Source organism: Vanellus vanellus (assembly GCF_965231255.1).
Source record: "Vanellus vanellus genome assembly, chromosome: 2".
In the NCBI taxonomy this organism is placed as follows: domain Eukaryota; kingdom Metazoa; phylum Chordata; class Aves; order Charadriiformes; family Charadriidae; genus Vanellus; species Vanellus vanellus.
The window spans coordinates 118,118,341-118,139,899 of NC_138906.1; the positions used below are offsets into that span (position 1 = coordinate 118,118,341).

A 21,559-nucleotide genomic window follows, 5' to 3' on the forward strand; every position below is an offset into this window, starting at 1 on the left:
ACTCCACTGTAAACAGAGTCAATACAAACTAATCGTTTGTTTTTCCTGAAAGACTTTGTGAACTAATTACCTATCATTTGCTACATAACTGTAAAAGGGTTTACAATCTTGAGTTTGAAGATCCCTAACCAAGACAAAAGCAGGGTGAGAATCTCAGAATCTTGAAAGGACTGGGTTGGGGGGGCAGGGGGGGAGAAGATCTTACAAAGGTTATGAGATAAGGGATCTGTTAATGAGACTACTCCACCTTGCACTCTCATATTGACTCACACATAAGTCTTTCCCCACTGAATGCTACAGTTAATGCTGGGCATATACTTTCGACTTCCAAGTCTACACTTTTAATTAGCGTATATATTTGTTATTGTCATTATTAACTGTCATATTTTCTGCTGTATGCATGTTCATGATACATCCTAATGATGCTCTAATGGGAAAAAAATACTATTCCCAGAACCATCAATAAGAATGACGTAGATAATAGAAAATGCTAGCTGTACCTGAAACAACCAGTTCCCAAACAATTCTACAGCATAAATAGATGCCTGGTCTCTCTTTGCCTAAGATAACCCTTTGAGATACAGAAGCTGTGCTGGGCCTGGCAGTGCCTTTGTGAAGGAACTTGCTTTCTTTTCCTTTGAAGAGAAACTTTCCTGTGGGGTTAGGCCAGATCAGAAGCCAGATTATGTGTTTTGGAGAACACAATTACATCATTAGGTTAAACACAAAGTAAGGACTTGATAGAGCTGACTTAATGGAGGGTGTTTGCATCAGATTCATCATTCGCTATCAGGTAATTGTGAAATTGCTTTAAGCCATAACAACAACACTTACCCCCTCCCTCATCCTCCAGTTCAGTTCCTCTCCTTTAAAGTCTCTGGGGTCATGACCCACCTGGAGGCCAAATATGTGGTATCTGGTGTACTGAATGATCTGATTATATTTTTACTAGCAGAGCCTTCAACTCAATGTGCAGTTCTAGCTCCCAAGAGCTATTGGGTAACAATCCACTTTCCAGAGATTACTTTTTGTTTGGTATGTGAAGGACCATAGTCACCAATTTTGCTAACTAGAAGTGGGTACCGTTTACTGTACTTATACACTGCAAGCCTGCTGGACCTGGGCTCTGGTTCTCCTTAAACATCCAGTGTCATGTTTCTGCAGAGATCTTTTGAAACCTGGGTGACCACATGGGACAAGATTATTTGCTTGAATTGACAAGACTTTCTTGTAAGTTCTGCTTCTGGGGTTGAAAAAGTGATCAGAATTTCCCTGGGTCCTTCACTGCACATTTAAGCGATGCGGTGCTAAAATCAATCATCTTTGAAATTTTGCTTTTATTACTTCCATTTCTGTCTGCTTTGATGGAAGCTCCTGGTAATTGCAGTTTTGTTTTCTGTAATGAATGCCCATATTTATTTTTTATTAAAAACTGTAGAATTAATACTTCTTCACTTGGGGTCAGGTTAGTAGAATTTCATGATTGCCTTGTTCATGTGTCTTTGTAAGGACCCAGACTGAGATGTGAGGGCTGCCATCCAGCTCTGTTGTAAGACAGCTCTCAAACTCCAGCAAATCTCACAGTTAATCCTCCAGTTCAGTCAGTGATGGCCCACTACAAGGAAGACTTGAAGCAGGCTCAGGAAATCTGCTTTGAAGAAGCATAGCAACAGTGGAGACGTATTGGGTAGTAATCGTGATGCCTTAGTATCTGGATCTTTGCAGAGAAGTACCCTGAGAGTGATAGAGCCTGGAGGTGCAGATGATCTGAATGTTAGAAAATTCTCCCCTTATTTCATGTTTTGCTGCAGATTTGATTTTGAAGTTCTTTAATTTCAGTTGTGTCTTCTAGTCTCTCTATAGTAAGTTTTAAGGACATGAAATAAATATTGTCTGTCTGAGTAGAGTGGCAAAGGTGGTGAGGTAAAGAGGGGAAGCCTGGAGAGCAGCTGTTGTCAAACTGAACCTTTTTCCTTGGGGAGGTGGGGGAGAGAAGAAAGTATAGCACCAAATCTTACCATGTATATATATACTCTGCATAATGCACGTAAGTAACATCCTGCAGAGTCCAATCCAAAACAAAGCTCAACAGTTTGCTAAGGGAAGCAGGCAACTTACAAGTTACACTGGTACCTAGTGGTGCAGGTAAAAGGAAGGGTGAGGGTTGGAATACTGTATTACAGGTGTGCAAATTGCTCGTCCCTGGGAATCTAACCAGCTCTGTGCTGAGCCAGCTGCAAGTAGCATGCACACAGCTACGGAAAGAATTATTTACTCCCAATTCAAACCTCCTGCGTATTAGAAACCTCTCAGTGCACCCAAGTAGGCACTGGCGTAGTTTGGTGCAGTATGGCTGGATATGGTAACATGGGTGTGAGGGTGAGCACTCATGTATCGGTGTTGACAGGAGGAAAACAGGCATGTGAGATCAGAGAGGAGCTCCTCAGCCAAGTCCAGCTCCGTTTTCTCTCAGACACTGTGTCAGAGAGCCTCAACTGCACTCAACCTGCGATCGTCTTTCCCACATCCCCCCCAGCCCACTGAATCTAACATCAAATGTGCAGAATTTTAAGGAACACTTGTCTTAATTTCACTCTAGAAAGCGACAGGGGTGTTTTTTTGTTCGTTTGTTTTATTTTTACTAAATGGCATCATATAGGAATGTAGGATAGACATTATTTGGATAATTTTTTTTTAGTAATGAGCATTAATTTAGTTACATTAAATCATTGGGTTTGGTCATGTTTAAATGCAGATATGGCTCATGAGCACGTGTAAGGCACGGTATGCTCCTGTTGCCTGCCCTGGCGCTGCTGCAGGGAGAAGGAAAATGAAGCACTTCCGAATTACACCAGGTTTTTAGAGGTAGTATTAGAAGCAGAAACACTAAGGCATTAATACCTTGTACTGGTGCTTTTGGGCAGGCTGGATCAGGATGGCACAACCCGAAGCAGTAAGCAGCTCGCTGTCAGACGGTCTCTCCAGCTCCCCTCCCCCGTGGAGGGAGAGCCTCCTGCTCCTCCCACCCCTTCTCTCCCCCTTCAGCTCCCTTGAACTCTAAATGAGGCTCAGCTGTCCTAATGGCCTCGGGCAGTGTTAGGAAATCAGCTGCCCAGTGCTGGCTCCCTGGCGCTGGTCTCCGGGGCTCCCAGCTTCCCCGCCACAGCCCAGCAGGACCCCCGGCCGCTGCCGCTCCTGGCACTTTGCCCTCTGGTACCTCTGCCTGCCCCCCATCTTGCACAAACTCATCCCCGGGAAGCCCTCCTCCTGCTTTGCTTCCATACTGCAGAGACCAGCGCTCATACAAGTTGCTTTCCTTTACTTGGCGTTTCCAATTACAATCTTGTTTTCTCTCGGCAAGCTAGAAATGTCCTCTGGTAATATTAACCAACCTTCTCAGGAAAATCCACAACAAGCACCAACCACAAGCAAGTCTCTTTGTATAGATTCCAGGGAAGCAAATTAAATAACCTTGGCTGGCCAACATTTTTGCTCTGTTCATACCATATTTTATTAATAGTTTCCCATCAAAATGAAAATAGTTCGCATAGATTGTATACAATGTATAGATTGTAGAAAATGTGGAAGACAGATAGACTTCAGGCAGATGATGTGCTGTGGGAATTGCAAATTTTCTGATTCTTAAAGATTGATTCGTATTTATTGTGGTATTTTAACTAAAGTCTTTTCATTTGGATACATTTCTGAAATCCTACCTTAAGCACATCATACCTTACATAAAATACCACAGCACAGAAACGAAATTTTATAGTATGCAATTTAAAGATACAATAGTTTGTCATGATTTCACTGACATTTATGGAACTATCATCACTGATTTCAGTAAAACCAGGATTTCAGTCACTTTGCTGTTTTTCATCAATTCTTTGCTCAAAGGCACCTGACAGGATTTAGTGTACTGCAACCTTAATCCTGCTTCAGTGTAACTTTTTCCTCAATTTACTTCGTAGTTGTGTGTTTGTACACACTCCCTGCCATTTCCAAATTTAATGAAAACTTACAGAGTGAAAAAGAGAATCTATGTGTCTTAAATATTTTATTGCTGAAATACCTGAATGTGCCAAATCAAGAAATTGGGGTAGGGAAATGCCGTTGCCCCAAAATTTATTAAAAGCAGGTCTAAGTTAAAGATGACAAATTCTTTGCCCAAAGTTGTACAAAGTCTCTGACTGAACAGGGAACTAAGCCTCTCTCTCAAGCTGGAGGTGAGTAATTAAATAAGCTTTGTGCCTAGGTATTCCCATAGTGTAGTAATATTTAGCTCTTAAATATTTGTCTATACCAGTAGATCTCAAATGCTGCTATAAGCAGCTGTCATCATTATTGCTCTTTTACAGGTGGCCCTGAGGACCTTGAGCAACCCAGTGATAAAGCAGGAGTGGAATTGTAGGTTTTCTAAATGCCAACTTATCTTCTTGGCCAAGGTCTCCTCCTGGTCATAGGGCTAGGTGACATCTAGTGAAGGGAAGTACAAAGATAACGTTAAAAGGTTTTGTGCTTTTCTATCTATTGATTTAACTGGGGAAAAGTTATCTCTGTTGAAATAAAATTCTACGAAAATGCAGTCTTGTATTCAGTCTATTGGAAAATGTTAGATTGCTGTTTCTTTGGAGCAAATGTCATATGGTATAATGATCCAGGAAAGTGGAAAATTTTCAGTCAGTGTCCCTCAGCTCATTGTAAAACCTTCCATGGCCATCCTGCTACTAAATGTTTACATTTGAGAGTCTGTATCCTAATGCTGTGGGCACAAATATAACAGGCTGCGGGCTGTATAATGTCACCCAAGGAGAAGTAATGATCTGCAGGTCTGTGCTTGAATATTTCATGAAGGTGCTAAATTCATCATTGATATAAACATAAATGTTAATTGTCAAAGCAGATATTTAAATGATTGTTATCACTATACTAGTATAAAGCATAATTTAAAATAAAAACGTTTCACAGCATTTGCTGTATATGGTTTGGATGTTACTTATTTCTCTCTTTTTTTACTTACATCTTTTGTTGTAAGAGTATGATTAGATTATTTGAGTTATATGGATCAGACTACATGTAAATCATAGTATTTCATTGAAGACAAGAGGTGAAGACCCTAAAAAGACAAAGAACTGACCTTCCGTGTAATTTCAGTTAATATTAGCAAGAACAAAAATTCGAGTTATTGGATGTTTCTATGTATTATTTCTCTGCAAATGATGGCATACTGACAAGTAAGGTCATGTAAATACACTGTTAGACAACTAGTGATGAAGCTAAATTTGATGTTTTTAATTTTCTGTGTTAACGCACCCTTCTGTAGTCTACTCTGAAAATCCTAGAAAAGACAATAACATGTCTTTGTTGAAATGATTTTATCTACCCTCCATTAAATTCTACACCAAGCATGTTCTTAAGGCTGTTGAGAGGCCATATATCCAGAAGACACAAAGCAGTGTGTTGGAAATGTGCTAAAAGCTGTTATTGAAACAAGAGGATACAGTCTACCAGATTGAGAGATAAATGTGAACATGTAGTACTAGGTAGAAGTGTTATTTTCATAGCATACTTTCTTACTAACTTTGTTTCACTGTCATGATGGACATTTCACACTCTTCATTTGTAAATGGTCTGCATATGCACTTTCCCACCCTCTTACCAGCTGTTTTTTTAATGTTTTTAGATCATGGGGAATTCATATGCAGGGCAACTGAAATCTGCCCGTTTTGAAGAAGCTCTTCATAACTCTATAGAAGCTTCTCTGAGATGTAGTAGCGTTGTCCCACGACCGATCTTCTCACAGCTGTACCTGGATCCTGACCAGCCTCCTTTCTTGCCGGAAGGTAACCATGAAAGTATGGCACATTTCAATTGTTGTTTTTTCTGTGTGAGAAAAGGGGTGGGATATGTTTCATTAAAAAAAACAGAAGACCATGCAGCAGTTCATTGTGTATTTTATTTTTTATTCTTGCTCAGATGTGAAGCCAAAGGTAGAAGAGTTGGATAAAGAGTTAGTACATCGCTATTCACAAAATGGAAACCTGGACTTTTCTACCAACCAAACTGTTAATGAAATGGAAGATGAAGAGGAGGATGAAGACATGTCAGATTCAAGTAGTCCACCCATCCCGTATTCACAAAAACCTGCCCCGGAAGGGTCTTGCACTACTGATGGTTGGTGTCTATTCTTTTACATGTGGGATCCTTACAACTAATTCTCAGTATAATGGATAGTCTCTAAAATTAGAAACTCTTTAGCTAGGAAGCCTGGAAATACATTTTATAGTCAAAGTCTTAAATCTGAGAAAATACAGATTAAGAGGACTTATTTCAGGATTTCCTGGACACAGGAACCGTGTCCGGTTCTGGGCTCCCCAGTTCAAGAAAGCGGAGGGCTATGAAGATGGTCAGGGAACTGGAGCATCTTATGAGGAAAGGCTGAGAGACCTGGGTCTGTCTGTTTAGCCTGGAGAAGACTGAGAGGGGATCTCATCAATGCTTATAAATATCTAAAGGGCAGGTGTCAAGAGGATGGGGCCAGACTCTTTTCAGTGGTGCACAGTGACAGGACAAGGGGCAACGGGCACAAACTGGAACACAGGAAGTTCCATCTGAACATGAGGAAAGAATTCTTTACTTTGAGGGTGGCGGAGCACTGGAACAGGCTGCCCAGAGAGGCTGTGAAGTCTCCTTCTCTGGAGGTATTCAAAACCTGCCTGGACATGATCCTGTGCAAGCTGCTCTAGGTGAACCTGCTTTGGCAGGTTGGACTAGATGATCTCTGAAGGTTCCTTCCAATCCCTACCATTCTGTGATTCTGTGATAAAATATAATGTATTATTTGAAAGTAGGGTCTAAGACTCTCTGTGGCACTTGGTTTATGAAAGCCCCTTATTTTCTTCGGTCATCATTGGTTTACTGTCCTCAAAGAAGTTAAGTCAGCATCAGTATGGCTGGTTCTCTATCTGTCCCTCAATTCTTCTCAGAAATGTTGGCAAAACTGGATTTAGTTGCTTCTGTGGGTAGAAGAAAGAGTTTGGAGAGAGAAAATGGAAAAGAGATTTGGTGTCCTTCTGCTGCCAAGGGGATAAGAGGGATGTTAGTGGAAGCTTGTCTGTTTTGTCTTCCCCACCTGCCTGCTGGCCATTGCTAGTTTACCCTGAGCTGTCCTGATTATCTTCCTGAATTATGGGCTTCCTCCTGTAGAGGTCATAAAAAGTTGTAATTTGTAGAATGCTTTTGTACCTTACTGTAGTGTATGGTTATATGCGACGACAGAAGTAAGCACTACTGACTGGTAATCCTTCGACATTTGGGAGGGCTAATTGATGGCAAATGTTTACATTTTTGCCTTTATCCCTTCCAAATGCAGATTACATGAGCATGTTTACTCTCTGTAACAAGGTACCACCTGTTCCCTGTAACAAAAAGAATAGAAAAGCTGGCTACTATGGAAAACTGGGGAATATTCTTCGGAGAGTTTGTTAGTCACACAGAAGTGGGTTTGCTGTCCTTTGGAGGCTTGTCAATTGGTAGTTGGAGAGAAGGAGAAAGTATAAAACTATGTATTCCTTGGAAAGTATTCTCAATTGAGGACAAGTATCAATAAAGGCTGCAAAATCTCCTGTGGAGAACAGGAGCAGTTCTGATCACTTCTGTTAAAGAAATGTAAAATAAACTGGGCAGGATGCAGAGGAGAACCAACAGGATGGTAAGAGGAAGGAGTTCTATCTAACAAGGCTCTTTGCCCACCAGGACAAAAGCTGAGATGGTGTATGCTTACACCTTCAAACTATATCAAGGATAAAACACTAAGGAGGGAGAAGAGCCGTTCTTGCCAGCAAGGCCCTGTGGAAGTGTAATGGATGCATAAAATGATTGTGAATGTGTTCAGGTTAAAGGTTTAGGATTCTTTAACTATTGGTGATGCAGTTCTGGGCCAGCCTGCCAGTAGCGGGAGTAGGGCTCAAAACCTTGTCTGGCTCCAAGGCCACCATTCATTTGATTGTGAAAGAGCTTTTTATATGACATCAAGAGATCTTTCTTAGTCTCACTCACATATTCTGGTGATCCCTGGCTGTGCTTGCATGCCCAGACAAAAATGTTAGTTGTGCATTTCCAGATAAAGGTCTGTGTCTTGGCTTGAGAGGTGACCTTTCATCCACATGCAGACTGTTCCATGTTCTCCAGTGCCTCTGCTGCCTCTGCTCAGCATTGCTTCATAAGGCTGTCCTGCCCGATGTGGCACTGCAAGGAGATACTCAGCTGTGAAGCACTCACTGCAATGCTGACTTCTATGCTATGGCTGCATATTGCATGTCACGCGGTTATGCCTAGTTATGCTGTAGTTGCATAATATATGTAGCTATATGCTCATGTATATATGTAATATGGTTTTTAGTATGTCCTGGAAAAAGAGGACCTGCCAGGAGCAGTTCTGTGTTTTGACTTTTATCTAGAAATCTTTTATGATCAGAATTTTAGGATTTTTCATTACTCTTTGTCAAGTTTACCATTCTGAATTTACAAAATCTGTCTCACTCTTTAAAGATGTTCTCAAGAAGCTGATTTAAGAGAGCAATATTTTTGTATCTGGAAAAGGAAAGGAAAATACTTTTTTTTTTAAGTACTGCTAATAATCTGTTAGGCCAGTTTAATATAAGTGTTTAAAACAACCAGGTTCCCAAACATTCACGCTGCAGACCGTATCTCGGCTATCTCGGCAAGATATTAATCTGATAGCTCGTCTTTCATCTCATGAATATGCCCTTCCAGAGATGTGAGACTGGATTGCTGCCATTGTTTACATCCCTTATCTTAGTTATTTAATTACAAAGGTAAATAACATTAGGAAAATCTTAAAGGAAACTGATAGACTAATTGAAGTCACTGTAACTTTTTGGATGCTTTAAGCTAAGCATGTACTTAATTGCTTATCCAAGAGCAAAATATTGGTACTAGAACCTGCTTGCTGTAAAATGTGTCTCCCACCTTTTAGCACAGATAAGGTGAAACCTTTTTCCCTTTTCAGGTATTTGTGTTGTTTGCGTTTCCTGAATTCGGGATTTATGCCATAACCATTGTATTATTTTCGGTGGTGACTTGTTCTCTTAGGCAGATGGCAGAGTTGTCAGTCACATGGGGGCAGAAAGTAGATCTTAGCGCCTTTATTCACCAGTTAAAAAAATAAGTGTCTCACAAGTGACAGCTTGTTGGATGTTCCTTCTCAGCTGGCCATAATATTAAATTCCTTAACTCTCCTGTTCCCCATTGGAAAGAGAACTGCATTTGCCATTGATCCTTACTATTAGTCATAAATATAAAGACTTTGTAATCAAGAAGAATAATGGTATTTGGTGGATTTACTTATTTTCTAGGGCTTTTTTTACTGCTCAGCAGAAACTTTTATAACTAACTTACACCTTCCATGAAAATACGATTTCAAGAAAAATACCTCTTCATTTTCATACAGGTACCTCAAATATGTGCCAAATTAATGCAAGAAGCTGTTCTGAACCACTTGTTTGCTGTAGCTTTGAAACAGGCTGTTTCTAATTTGTGGAGTAGCATTTTATGCAAGCTGTGGAAAACACAATAGTAGCACCTTCCTTTTGTTAGTAAATCCTCAATTTACCTGATGTTTAAAGAAGGCCCTAGGTAGTTTCAGAGGCAATTAGGTAAGCAGGTACTTAACACCTGATCAGTTAATGTGAAGTTACAATAGCAAGTGACAGTGACCAGTAATTCGTATGTAATTCTTCGGAGCTAATTCCTTATGCAAATACCCCATTTATTGCAGTACAACAAGGAGCTGGTACCCCACATTGAAACTGCTTCTTGTTACTGGTGGGGAAAGGGAAAATATATACAAATTTAATTTTTAAGATTCCAGCACTTCTAGGTGTCAACAGTTGTAAGGATACATTTTCATTTTCAGGAAGATGAGACTGGATTAACTTAAGTGATGTTGGAGAATGCAAATGTGCTTCTCAGAAGCAAAAACTAATGAATTTTCTTTCAAAGAAATGCAGATAATGTCTGTAAAAGCTGTTCATTATTCTTTTTTTGTGCCTGCTCTTGGTATTTGCAAATCTCTAATCAGAATATAAATGCCTGTTCTTTATTTAAAACAAAGCTGAGATCCTTTGGGAAGATGATTTTTTTAACGGAAGAGCTTAGCTGTGGGCTTTTACTTTTTATAATTAGGTATTGATAAACAATTTTATAAAGAGAAGCTGGTTTGTTTTAGTGGCTCATGGTTTTTTTCCTTTTCATACTTAGATGTCCGTAAAAGGTACGCAGGTAAGCGTGACACTGAAGTGCCATTCTTTTTTCTTAAGAGTTGTATGTGTTAGTGCTGCTTGACATAGAAATTTAGGTGCAAACTCAGTTATAAATGAATAGCTATGAAATGTAAATGGACTTTGCATGTTCTAAATCTTAAACATGGGTAGCACAAGTTCTGCTTGTATATAGATACCATGTCTTGTCTTTCCTTGTGTGGAAATTGTTCTTTCTCACAGATAATTGAATATCAATGCAAAATTGTGCAAAATGGGAAAAAAAAAAAAAGGTTTGGGATTTGTGTGTTGCGTGCTAGCTAGAAAAAGACAACGCAGCAGGGAAAGGTGTTAATCTCTCCTTCCTCTCCCCACAGTCAGTTATCTCCTTCCAAATTAATGTTTCTTGTGTGGAATTTTCTCATTCAGTTTAAAAAAGCAGCAGGAACTTAAGACTAGAAGGGTTGCAGCCCCAAAGGCCAAGGGAAAGAAGGATAATGAAGGGCTCTTGCGTATACCAGCTGCTTGTCTTCGAAGGCAAATTCAAGACTTTTACTGCACAGAAGCAGATTTGCATTGTCTCCTGGTCGAAGTGAGCCCCAGCTGTTCCTGGCCAAGCTCCACAGCCCTCCCTGGCTCTCTTGTCGCAAGAGAAGTGCCCCTGGTGTCTCTGAGGATCTGTCTGTGCTGCCCCCCCTCCTGCTGCTCAACTGTCAGGATCCCTTTCCCCTCCACAGAAGGGGAGCCAGAGGAAACTACTCTTAGTGTCAGCCCTGTAACTTGTCTTGCTCCCTCAGAAAGTGAGGTTTCAAGCAGTTGCCTGTGAGCTCTGCTGCCTGTCTGTCAGGGCGCTGGTAGCTGCTTTCTGCCACTTTTGGCAGAGAGGTAGACATCCTAAAGGTACTGAATTTCAGCAAGATTTGTGAGGTTCAGGAGCTGGTTGGATGACTTTGGTGTCCCAAAACTAGTGTCCCCTGGGGCAGAAAAGTAATTATAGCTCTCCTCTTACACAGTCTCTTTCAGAGGCATGTGCTGGCCAGCCAGTCTACACATACATACCTCTGATCCAGAGATGTCGCCAGCCAAAGCAGAGCAGGATGCTGGAGGAGATTGTGCAAGGAGGAAGAAGGGGGACATGGAAGGGATCTGAGAGCACTTTGGGTAGAGTAAGAGACAATACAGAGGGTAAATCTTAGGTATTGTTTGCAGATTAGGCAGAATCCGGCATTTCTACAGTACAGTCCTACATATCCTAAATGGTGGGAAATATTAAATATACTAAGATCAACAGTCTTTCAGGTAAGAGGCTGCTGTTGCCTGTGATAGCAGACTGAGATCCATCAGTTTGTTTCAATGGACGCTGCTAAGATGTTACTGAGTAATGATTATAAACTTGTTAAGATGTTGTGATGGGTTTCTTAGGGTTTCCCTACATCTTCTCCCCTGGGGACTCATGCAGAATGGCAATGTGCAGCTGCTCAAAGTGTAGCTGAAATTGTTTTGCCCCTAGCCTGGATGATAGCACAGTCTTTGCTTCTGTCTCAGATGTTGTGGAGTGATGGATCATTGCTTCACCTCACTGGGATGTCAAAACCCTCAAGCATCCAAAGAGGCTCAGAGTTTCTCATGATATTCAGCCCTCTCAATGTTGTGTGCTCTTTCTGAAAGCAGGGCTATATTGAAACATAACTGTTAATAACATTGACAACCAAAATCCTGCTTTCTTTGGTGTCCTAGTATTGCTGTTGCTAACAATTAATTCAAAAGCCTCTTTTTAGTCACTGTTTGTTCTTCTGGGTATTTTCTGAAAATTTTTAGGTAGAGACAAGGCTGAAGAGTAATTGTGTAAAAACCACAGGTTTAAATCTGTCTTGAAATCTTACCGCACTTGCGGTTTCATAATCCTTATCTACAGATTTCCTGTTTGCCCACATTGTCAGCAGTGGGTAATTTTTCTATTTTAAATCTAGATGTAGGATGGTATTTTCTAAGTGTGTCAGCTACTCAGATTTCACTGAAGGCCTAAATATTTAAGGCCAGTTTTGAAAATTCTGGACATAGTACCCAACTGGCATAAACATTTGAATCAGCAAGTTCTATTTTGAATGTAAGAGAGTTTTGTTCCTATATTTATCTGCAACTGTTTCTTTCTAAATTACATTGAAAAGTCTAGATAATACTAACCTGGTACCAAGCCTTCCATTTGATTAGGATCAATATGTTTCTAAGGAATACACCTTAAAAAGACTTTAATGTTCTAAAATCAAAATGCATCTAATCAGAAAAGAATACATTTTGCTTTAAATATGCAAGTTTAATGCTTTTCCTCTAAAACGTACATGACTTCTTATTGGTAAGTTATCATTAAAATCCACTGATTTGCAAATAAAAACTTCAGACACTTCATTTTAATTCATTGGCTGGAAGAAGGCATGTGTGAAGGGTGAATCCAAGCCAGCTTTCAGCTCAAGTGAGCTGCTGATAGAACTGCACTGATTGAATAACTGAAGAAACTATTCAGCCAAGAACTGGTTTGGCAGATTGTGGGTGTAGGCACAAGACTGAACCTGTATCAGACCATGCTTTGGGCAAGTTGCTGTTTGCCAGGAGGTTTGCGCTAGCTGACTCTGTGCATTCCACTTTGTGCATGCTCTTTGCCTGGTACAGGTCTGAGATAAAAGCAAACACCATAAGATTTCACCAGTTTTGCTGAAGTTTTAAACTATGGGTTTTAGCAGAATAAGTACGGGTGCAGACACACATATTAATAATGGTTGAGGTGGCTCTTGGTTAAGCTGTGGTCACATTGTGTTTCCAGATGCATCCTGGCATGTATCAAGTCTACTTGAATAACATTTTAAATTAAGTGTATGTAATTTACATGAATAACTGAAGTCTTAATAGTTATTACAGTAATTTCAAATATAATTTATATGTTTTTAACAATCATGTTGATTATTGTGTTTATGATTTTCTTTATTTTGAAATATTTATTTGTTCAGATGTATGCATGTGTTGTCTCTGTTGTGATATTTCTCTGGTTGTAGTGAGAGAGAGTTGGTCGGTGGACAAATGTGTGATGTCATTGGACATCCTGAAATAGGGGGGTTTCCACCAGCTGCTGCTGGGAGAGGTGTGAGGCCAGACTGTAGCACTGATTTTGCAGCTGAAGAAGTGAGAATTGGAGGGGAACACAACAGAAGTCTGATTCTTCATAAAACTTGGTAGTGCTTTCATTGACTTCTGCCTAAAGGAAATTAGAAAGCCCAGTGTGATCGTATCTTTTCCTGTGGAGGAAGCCACACGACTGTTGCTTTCTCTCACACCTGTTGTTTCCTTGCTTGAAAGTAGAAATTACTCAATAAAAATAATATGATGGAGCTGTACAGAAAAGTGACAGGTGATTTTGATCCCCGTAAGCCCAGTGTTGAAGCTGATGGAATAATCTTTGAATGTTGTTGCTAATTTGCTTAGTCAGTCTAACTTTGAAGTTGGCTTTGGTTTGACCGAAAGATTGGACCAGCCAGACTTCCAGAGGTCCTGTAATTGGTCTAAGCTGTCCCATCCAATCTGCCGAAAATCCTCACCGTGGCTGTTTGTTGGGTGACTGCCAAGCTCACCCTGAGTCCTGAGGTCCCAAGGGCCCTGTTGCAGTGCCCGGCCACAGCTCTGGGGTGCCCTGCAATGCTTCTGTGAGGGTCCCAGCCTGCCACCTGCTCACTGCAGGACATGGAACAGCAGAAGCTCGCTCCATTCCCCAGTTTTGCCCAATTCTATCACTGGCTTTTGCCCTACATTGACCAGTAGCACAAGAACCAACGCTATGTTCTTATTTTGTGTGTGTAGGTATATTTGGGTGGGGAAAAAAACTAACTAGAGACTTGAAGCCATGCAGTCCGTTGAGACTTCAAGAGACTCAGTTGGAGACTTACAGAAAACATACTGTACATCTCTAAAACCAGTAAATTAATGTTTTGTTTGCTGGAATTCCTAAATTGTATAGACAAGTTAAAAATTAGATTTTAAAATATTTTTTCTTTAGTATTCAGTACTAAACTTTAATCATCAATTTTTATCATTCCTTTGTATTACTTAGTGGCGTTTATGTACCAATGCCAGCCTGTTACAAGAAACAAAACCAAACTTGGTTCTCTTGAAAAAACTGTGAACTAAAATTTGCCAAAGAAAAAATAGTCTTTAGGATGTTTTAAGAGCTGTTTTCTCTTATAAAATCACAAGCTTGCTTTCTTATTTTGAATTATCATTTTTTTTAATTTAGTTTTGGAGCCATTTAATATTTAGAGATGTCTATTCTCTGCCTGAATGTGTTCAGGATGTCTTTAAAATAATGTTTCTCTGTTGTCTCTGAAACCCTGAGCTAGTGGATCTGATGACATGCTATGTATTTCCTCTATTTCCCTTGAAAAGGATATACTTACAACCCCCAGTTACAGCATCAGGTTGTGAAGCCCCATTTGCTTTTGGAACTGATAAAAAGAAGAAAATTAAATGAAATCTTTTGAAGATTTATCATTTGTTTTGGTTTGTTTTTTAGGTTTTTGTCAAGCAGGCAAAGATTTACGGTTAGTATCTCTGTGCATGGAGCAAATTGATATCCCAGCAGGCTTCCTGTTAGTAGGAGCAAAATCTCCCAACCTCCCTGAGCACATTCTAGTCTGCGCTGTGGACAAACGGTTTTTGCCAGATGATCACGGAAAAAATGCACTTTTAGGTAAGAGATTTTTTTTTAATTCATACCATAATAATTTGGAGAAAAAGGTCGGTTCAAAATTATCTAAAGTAATTCCAACTAATGATCCTCTATTAGAAGTATGTTGAGGAGAGGCTTGTTTTATTAAATTAAACCCGTAGCTGAACCTGCCTTAAAAGCCCATTATAAAACAAGTCCCTGATTCCACGATTAACTACAATCGAAGCTTGGTGATTTCTGTGTGGGCAGAAGTCAATTGCGGCCCTGGCATTCTAAATGTGAACTATCCACATTCTCTTTATCTCTGCTGGTGCTTACAGCATTTTCATTTAAGAAGAAATATGCTTATGCAACTGTAGAAGACAAGCTGTCTGTTTTTTGTGGATTGAGGGATAAATTCTGCCCTTGGCTCCACGAGGAGCATTGTTCTTAATAGGAGCTCTGAGGGCAGTTTGGCTCTCAAAATCTAATAACAGGAAAAAAACCCCACAACTTTACGTCATAATTGGTTACATTTATGAGCTTTAAAATTTTAATACAAGAATGCTTCTTGGTGATTGAAGACAGGTGTATGTGCACTTAAATTTCCTGCCTGCCTTACAACTGGTATGCATTTTAGCAGGCTAGTAAAAGTGATTTAATGTATTCTGGCTCCTTTAGCCTATTTTGAATTTACTCTTTTATTTTTCCCTCCAGTCACTGTGCTGCCTAGAATATATTCAGAAAGACCTTTCAAGAGGGAAGAAATTACAGTAAAGCATAAATACCCTGATTTAACCACACTGCTCAAATTCTGGTCCAGACCAGCGTGACCTGGACAGGCTGGAGAGCTGGGCAGAGAAGAACCTAATGAGGTTCAACAAAAGCAAGTGCAAGGTCCTGCACCTGGGGAGGAAGAATGCAAAGCACCAGTATAGGTTAGGGGCAGACCTGCTGGGAAGTAGCTCTGAGGAGAAGGATCTGGGGGTCCTAGTAGACGGTAAATTATCCATGACTCAGCAATGTGCCCTTGTTGCCAAAAAGGCCAATGGAATCCTGGGCTGCATAGGGAAGAGTGTGGCCAGTAGGTCGAGGGAGGTCATTCTCCCCCTCTACTCTGCACTGGTGAGGCCACAACTGGAATACTGTGTCCAGTTTTGGGCTCCCCAGTTCAAGAGGGACAGGGAACTGCTGGAGCGAGTCCAGCGAAGGGCAACTAAGATGATTAAGGGATTGGAGCATCTCCCTTATGAGGAAAGGCTGAGAGAGCTGGGACCCTTTAGCCTGGAGAAGAGAAGGCTGAGGGGAGACCTTATTAATACCTACAAGTATCTAAAGGGTGGGTTGAAGGAGGATGGAGCCAGGCTCTTTTCAATGGTTCCAAGTGACAGGACGAGGGGCAATGGGCACAAGTTAGAACATAGGAAGTTCCGTTCAAATACACGGAAACACTTCTTTACGGTGAGGGTGACAGAGCACTGGCACAGGCTGCCCAGGGAGGTTGTGGAGTCCCCTTCTCTGGAGATTTTCCAGACCCGCCTGGATGCAGTCCTGAGTAATGTGCTCTGGGCAATCCTTCTTTAGCAGGGGAGTTGGACTAGATGATCTTTAGAGGTCCCTTCCAACTCTGAAAATTCCATGATTCTGTGATTCCGTGATTTTGCATAACTATTGAAAACACCTCCTTTTTGTACTCATGTGCTTTAATCTTATTTCTCCCGTAAACCCATTTAGTATGCTACTACACACTGTAAACCTTTGGACCTAAGGCAGAAATCCCACTGGCCTGAGTTAGATGGGAGCTGTGGTGTGATGCGCCCTTGCTGGGTACAGTCGGGGACATGGGATCGTGGGGTACTGTGGTGTATACTGCCATCCTCAGAGGAGCTGCTCCCTCACTGAGCAGGGGAAGTGTCAAGAGTTTATCAATAAGAACTCTCCAATAGGCAGACAGATGGTGTTTGGTCCGGTTAAATGTGGTGCTACTTGTCTTTGTTGGTAAGCCTTCCTCCGACCCCCAGCTTTGTATCCATCTATCATCTCTGATATTGTTTGATAATGAGCCCAGTGACTCACAACTCTGCTTGGGCATTGCGGATGTTACACAGGCCTAGAGGCATTTAAATATGTAACTGGTACCTATGAGCAAAGAATTGACTCAGTAGTTCTGTGAGACCTTGACGACTGTTTCTGATAATGATGGAGATGCACCAATAGTTCCTATGGCTTGCAAGAGAGAAGGCAAGGACTGATTCAGTTGCAGGAGAAACAGGATGGAGAAATCTACTTCTTGGCATTTTCAGCAACATGGTAAAGAGGCACAGTATAGGCTAAAGACAATGGCCTAATTAATGACAGTTTTATGGAAAATGCATTTTGTCATAAAGACTGAGTATCTTTTTCATAAAACTATGAATTTAGCTGACAGTTGAGCGTAGGAACGAGTGTTCTCCAAGGTGCTTGGCATTGTGGAAGATAACGATGATAGTCAGGAAGAGAAATTGCTTCTGTTACAGATCTTGAACTGATTAGTAAATGGGAAAAAAAAAAAAAAAAAAAACCAAAATAAAGCATTTCTATTAGGTGCTTCTCAGTCCAGCACTATTATAAACCATTATTGATGTTCCAGAAAGAATATAAAGTATTTTTTCATTAAGGGTTGAAAGTGATTCAGAGATGAGTGGAGTGGCAAATAAGCCCGAGGAGTTTAATTGTTCAGCCTTAGATAATAGAGGGCTTATTTGAACAAGGATTTTAAGGCAGGCCCATTTCAGAACACGCCTTGTACTTGTTCTAGGGGACGTTAGACTGTTACCATTTATGTGCAACATTGCCATTAACGTAGTTGTGAATGGCGCTGGAAATAAGGGTGTATATAATCCTCAGTATGTATACTGCCCTCCAGACCTTGACTCAAAATTTTCCCTTCTGTGAAAACATGTTGGAAACATTGCAGAAAAGCAGTCTTCTGCTGTTATTCCTAAGTATCTTACTTTCATGAGAGGTTGTAGATTTTTTAAAAAACATTCTGAAGCACTCCTAACTTTTGCCATGAAAATCTTGACATTAAATGATTGCTTTTAAGACCTTAATAAACTGTAAGGTCAAGCTTACTTGGAAAGTGCCTTGTTTAAGGAGTCTCAGAGAAAATTCACTAGATATTAAGGTTAATTTTAGCCACATGAAGTTGTGGTGGCTACTAGGGGTTAGCCACTGTTCTGAGGGGAGCATGCAGCTTGGATCCCATGTTTTTTAATGTAGAAATGTGGACGTAAAATAGGAAACCTCATAGAAATATTCTTGCCTGGCATCATAGCTTCCCCTCACCAAGTAGTTGTTCCTGTCTGTACTACGTAGAGTGAAAAATCGGTGGTAGGATTTTGCATGAGTTAGTATGACCCAGAAAGATGGAAAAGTTTCAAAAAAGGTAAGACTAAAATGTGCCTGTGTTTGGCTGCTTCCTCACACGTGTGTGCTGAGCAGGGCATCTACAGTAGCTATGTGGCTGGAGGCCTCCAGCCGCTCTGAATTGGATGTGCAGGTAGGTTAAAATGGCCTTATTCCTAGCAGATAGCACAAAGCATTTAATCTGTGTGTATACCTTCTGCTTCATTCTTCCAGGATTTTCTGGGAACTGTATAGGTTGTGGAGAAAGAGGATTTCGATACTTCACAGAGTTTTCCAATCATATCAACCTGAAATTAACCACTCAGCCAAAGAAGCAGAAGCACTTAAAGTACTACCTAGTAAGAAGCTCCCAGGGTGTACTGTCAAAGGGACCCCTTATTTGCTGGAAAGGTAATTAAGATGCCCATTCATTTAGGTTTTTTTTTTTAATTATATTAGTGAGATGTTGAATGAAAATTGAAAGTTGCTGTTGAAAATATGTGCATTCAAAAGTAACTGTAGAAGATTAACTTCTTTTCCGCTTGAAGGAAAAATTACCACTGATTTCAGTGAAGTCTGGATTTTGCCAAAGAGGTGTATTTAAGTCCTAATAGTAACCATGCAATTGTAAATGGTCTTCCTCCATCTCCCTATGCTTTCAATGGGAGCTCTAAATCTACCCTTCTTGGGACGTGCAGCCATCTTGGTAGAAGAAATAAGGTTGCTCAGTCTGCTGATTCTTTTCTGTGCCTGAAGCAAGATGACTCACAGCCAGGGCTCCAACCTTAGCTTTCCACTGATATTCATCTTAGCAGGTGCAATTCAATCTGTCTAATGCCTGAGGACAGCTAGCATGCCATAAGATTAAGAAAGCTCAGGTCACTGATTTCAAGGAAAGAGGAAAGAAATCTTGCATACTCTTGCCATTTATGGTGTGTTTTACACTTGGGCTTACCATCTACTGGAGCAACCTGTGCAATATTCTTATGTGCTCAAGAGATGACATTTGTGACCCCAAGGCAAGGTAGCCATGGGGTCTGTTACTGGAGGATGCAGGTTTTTGGAGCTAGAGCCATGCAAAAACTCAAGGAGAGAATGGTTTACCTACTTGCTGTCTACTAAGTTGGTATATATGCAGACTACTTGCCTTCCTCAGCTGTGGTTTCACTCAGTAAAGACAGAGTTCGATCTGGTGCCTGTAGCCAGAGGATGAGGAGAGGAGAAGCTCTGTAGCCAGAGCCTGAGGAGAGGAGAAGCTCCACAGGAGGACAGACACACATCTGAAGAGTCACATCCTCATGTGAATGGCAGCATGACAGCAGAAAGAGATGGTTATCACCAAGCTGTATGAGTGATTGTAGTATTGTATCAGTTAGTGGTTCAAAGGGCTTCAGCTGCTTTTCTCAGTTATGTGCTTTAGGGTGGATGTGTTTTTCAGCAGCATTTTTCACAAAAACGACAGGAAGATTTAATTTGGTAGTCTCTTTTTGAAGTTCCAAATACAGAAAAAGGAAACCTATTTTAATTTTTGAATCCTTTTTCTGAAACCCCTCCCTGATGCTCATGCAGTTGGGGTTGGTGTGTGTCCTGGTAAATGCTGTCTTGTGTAATGCACACGAAAAACTAAATTGTTCTTCTGATCAGAAATGTAAAGATGTGGAAGAGGCAGATACTGGGCTCGCTTTGGTTATATGCTGATTGCAAGTGTTTTGAGCACCATGAAAGAATCGACCTCATGGCCGTTATTTTGAATGGCTCTATCCCGATGTTGCTGCCATCCATCTGGTAACCCTTCACCCTTTACTTACGTTAAAGGTGTAATTAGAAAAAGATAAATGCTCTTAAACACCCCCTTCTCTTCAAACAAAACCTGATTAGATCTCAGTTTAAAAAATGGATTAATGTGTGATTTTTAAGGTGACTTTCTCCCCCCTCAACTCAGTTTTCATCCAGATAGACACTCACAGTGCTGAGATCTCCCTGAAGGTTTTGTGGAGGCATACTAAGAATCTGGGTTTCAGCACAATTTCCCCTTTTAAAGGGCAACATATGACTGTTTGTATAAAGGTTGGACCACAGAAGTCGCTGAGTGTTTCCTGGGATATGTCCAATACCTTCAAATCTTTTGGAAGCTGCGAACTGAAGGCTCTTGCCGTTTTGCAGCATCTGGTCTGTATTTGCCTGACCCTCTGAGTGGTCCCCAGGGACGTTTTCTTAATTAGAAGACAAAGTTGACTAAACTGTGAGAGCCGTATTTTTGTTGAATGCTGCCATTTGCCGCTGTTTGTTGTACGTGCTGTATGTATGCTTTTAACATTTTGTCACCTTTCACCACCATGTTGCTGAACTTTCGCTGCTGGAAGGCAGGCCTTGTTAATATATACTGTAGCTGCTTCGTTTGCAGAATGTAGAAGCAGGCAATCATCTGCTGCTAGCCTCTCTGCTAAACCGAATTCTTCGGTGTCACCGTCCGCGACCCCAGAGGGTGGATCAGCTAATGGATACAAATCAGGGTTCACTCAGACAGGTAGGAGCTAAACGTGCTATAAAGATAACCATTGGGGGTGGTAAGTTATCTCAGATATTGGTGGTTCAGGGATGCTGTAAACAACTGGGTATTTACCTCAAGCCCTGTATAGTTTACAGCGGGGAGGGTACCTTTAAAAATCTGCTTTGTGAAAGATTAAGACCCGGGTGAGGCTGAAGGTTGGCTTTACTCATAAGAATAGTCAATTAAAAACTTTTAACAATTAAAAAACAATTAAAAACAAAGAGATCTTTTGATTCATTTATTTGATTCCGTGTCTCCCTGTGTTCATTTAATTTTTTGTGGATCTCAAAAAAACTTGAATTACACATTTATAGGGAGATGTTTACTTAGTATATAGACTAGGTTATTTGTCTTGTAAAGGCAAATAATGTCCTTTTGGGGCTAGGGGGACAGCTTTTATTTATTTGCTTGCTTGCTTGCTTATTTATTTATTAAAATTTTATTTCACACAAGGGTGTGCTTAGAATAACAATTTCCCCATACACATCCAGTGGTTTTATGTTATGTGAGCTAGCATGCGTCTTACAACCATTCTAGAAAGCTGTTGATAACATACTTACTTAAACAAGGAAAAACTAAAAAGTTCAAGTAGACATTGACTGATAAAGGAACAGCATCTTGATTTCATTCATTTATTTATTTATTGCAAAT

The 21,559-nt window shown here is 40.6% G+C and overlaps 1 protein-coding gene across 1 annotated transcript in view; it reads left to right on the plus strand.

Moving 5' to 3' along the window:
* The window catches only part of GREB1L (GREB1 like retinoic acid receptor coactivator), a 144,721-nt gene that overhangs the window by 72,193 nt on the left and 50,969 nt on the right, over nt 1-21,559 (plus strand). Inside the window, exons 3-7 of the mRNA XM_082479255.1 lie at nt 5,684-5,843; nt 5,977-6,174; nt 14,836-15,012; nt 18,592-18,768; nt 20,762-20,884. Coding sequence (XP_082335381.1) covers nt 5,687-5,843; nt 5,977-6,174; nt 14,836-15,012; nt 18,592-18,768; nt 20,762-20,884 — 832 coding nt within the window. The 5' untranslated portion in view covers nt 5,684-5,686. The remainder of the gene's footprint in view (nt 1-5,683; nt 5,844-5,976; nt 6,175-14,835; nt 15,013-18,591; nt 18,769-20,761; nt 20,885-21,559) is intronic.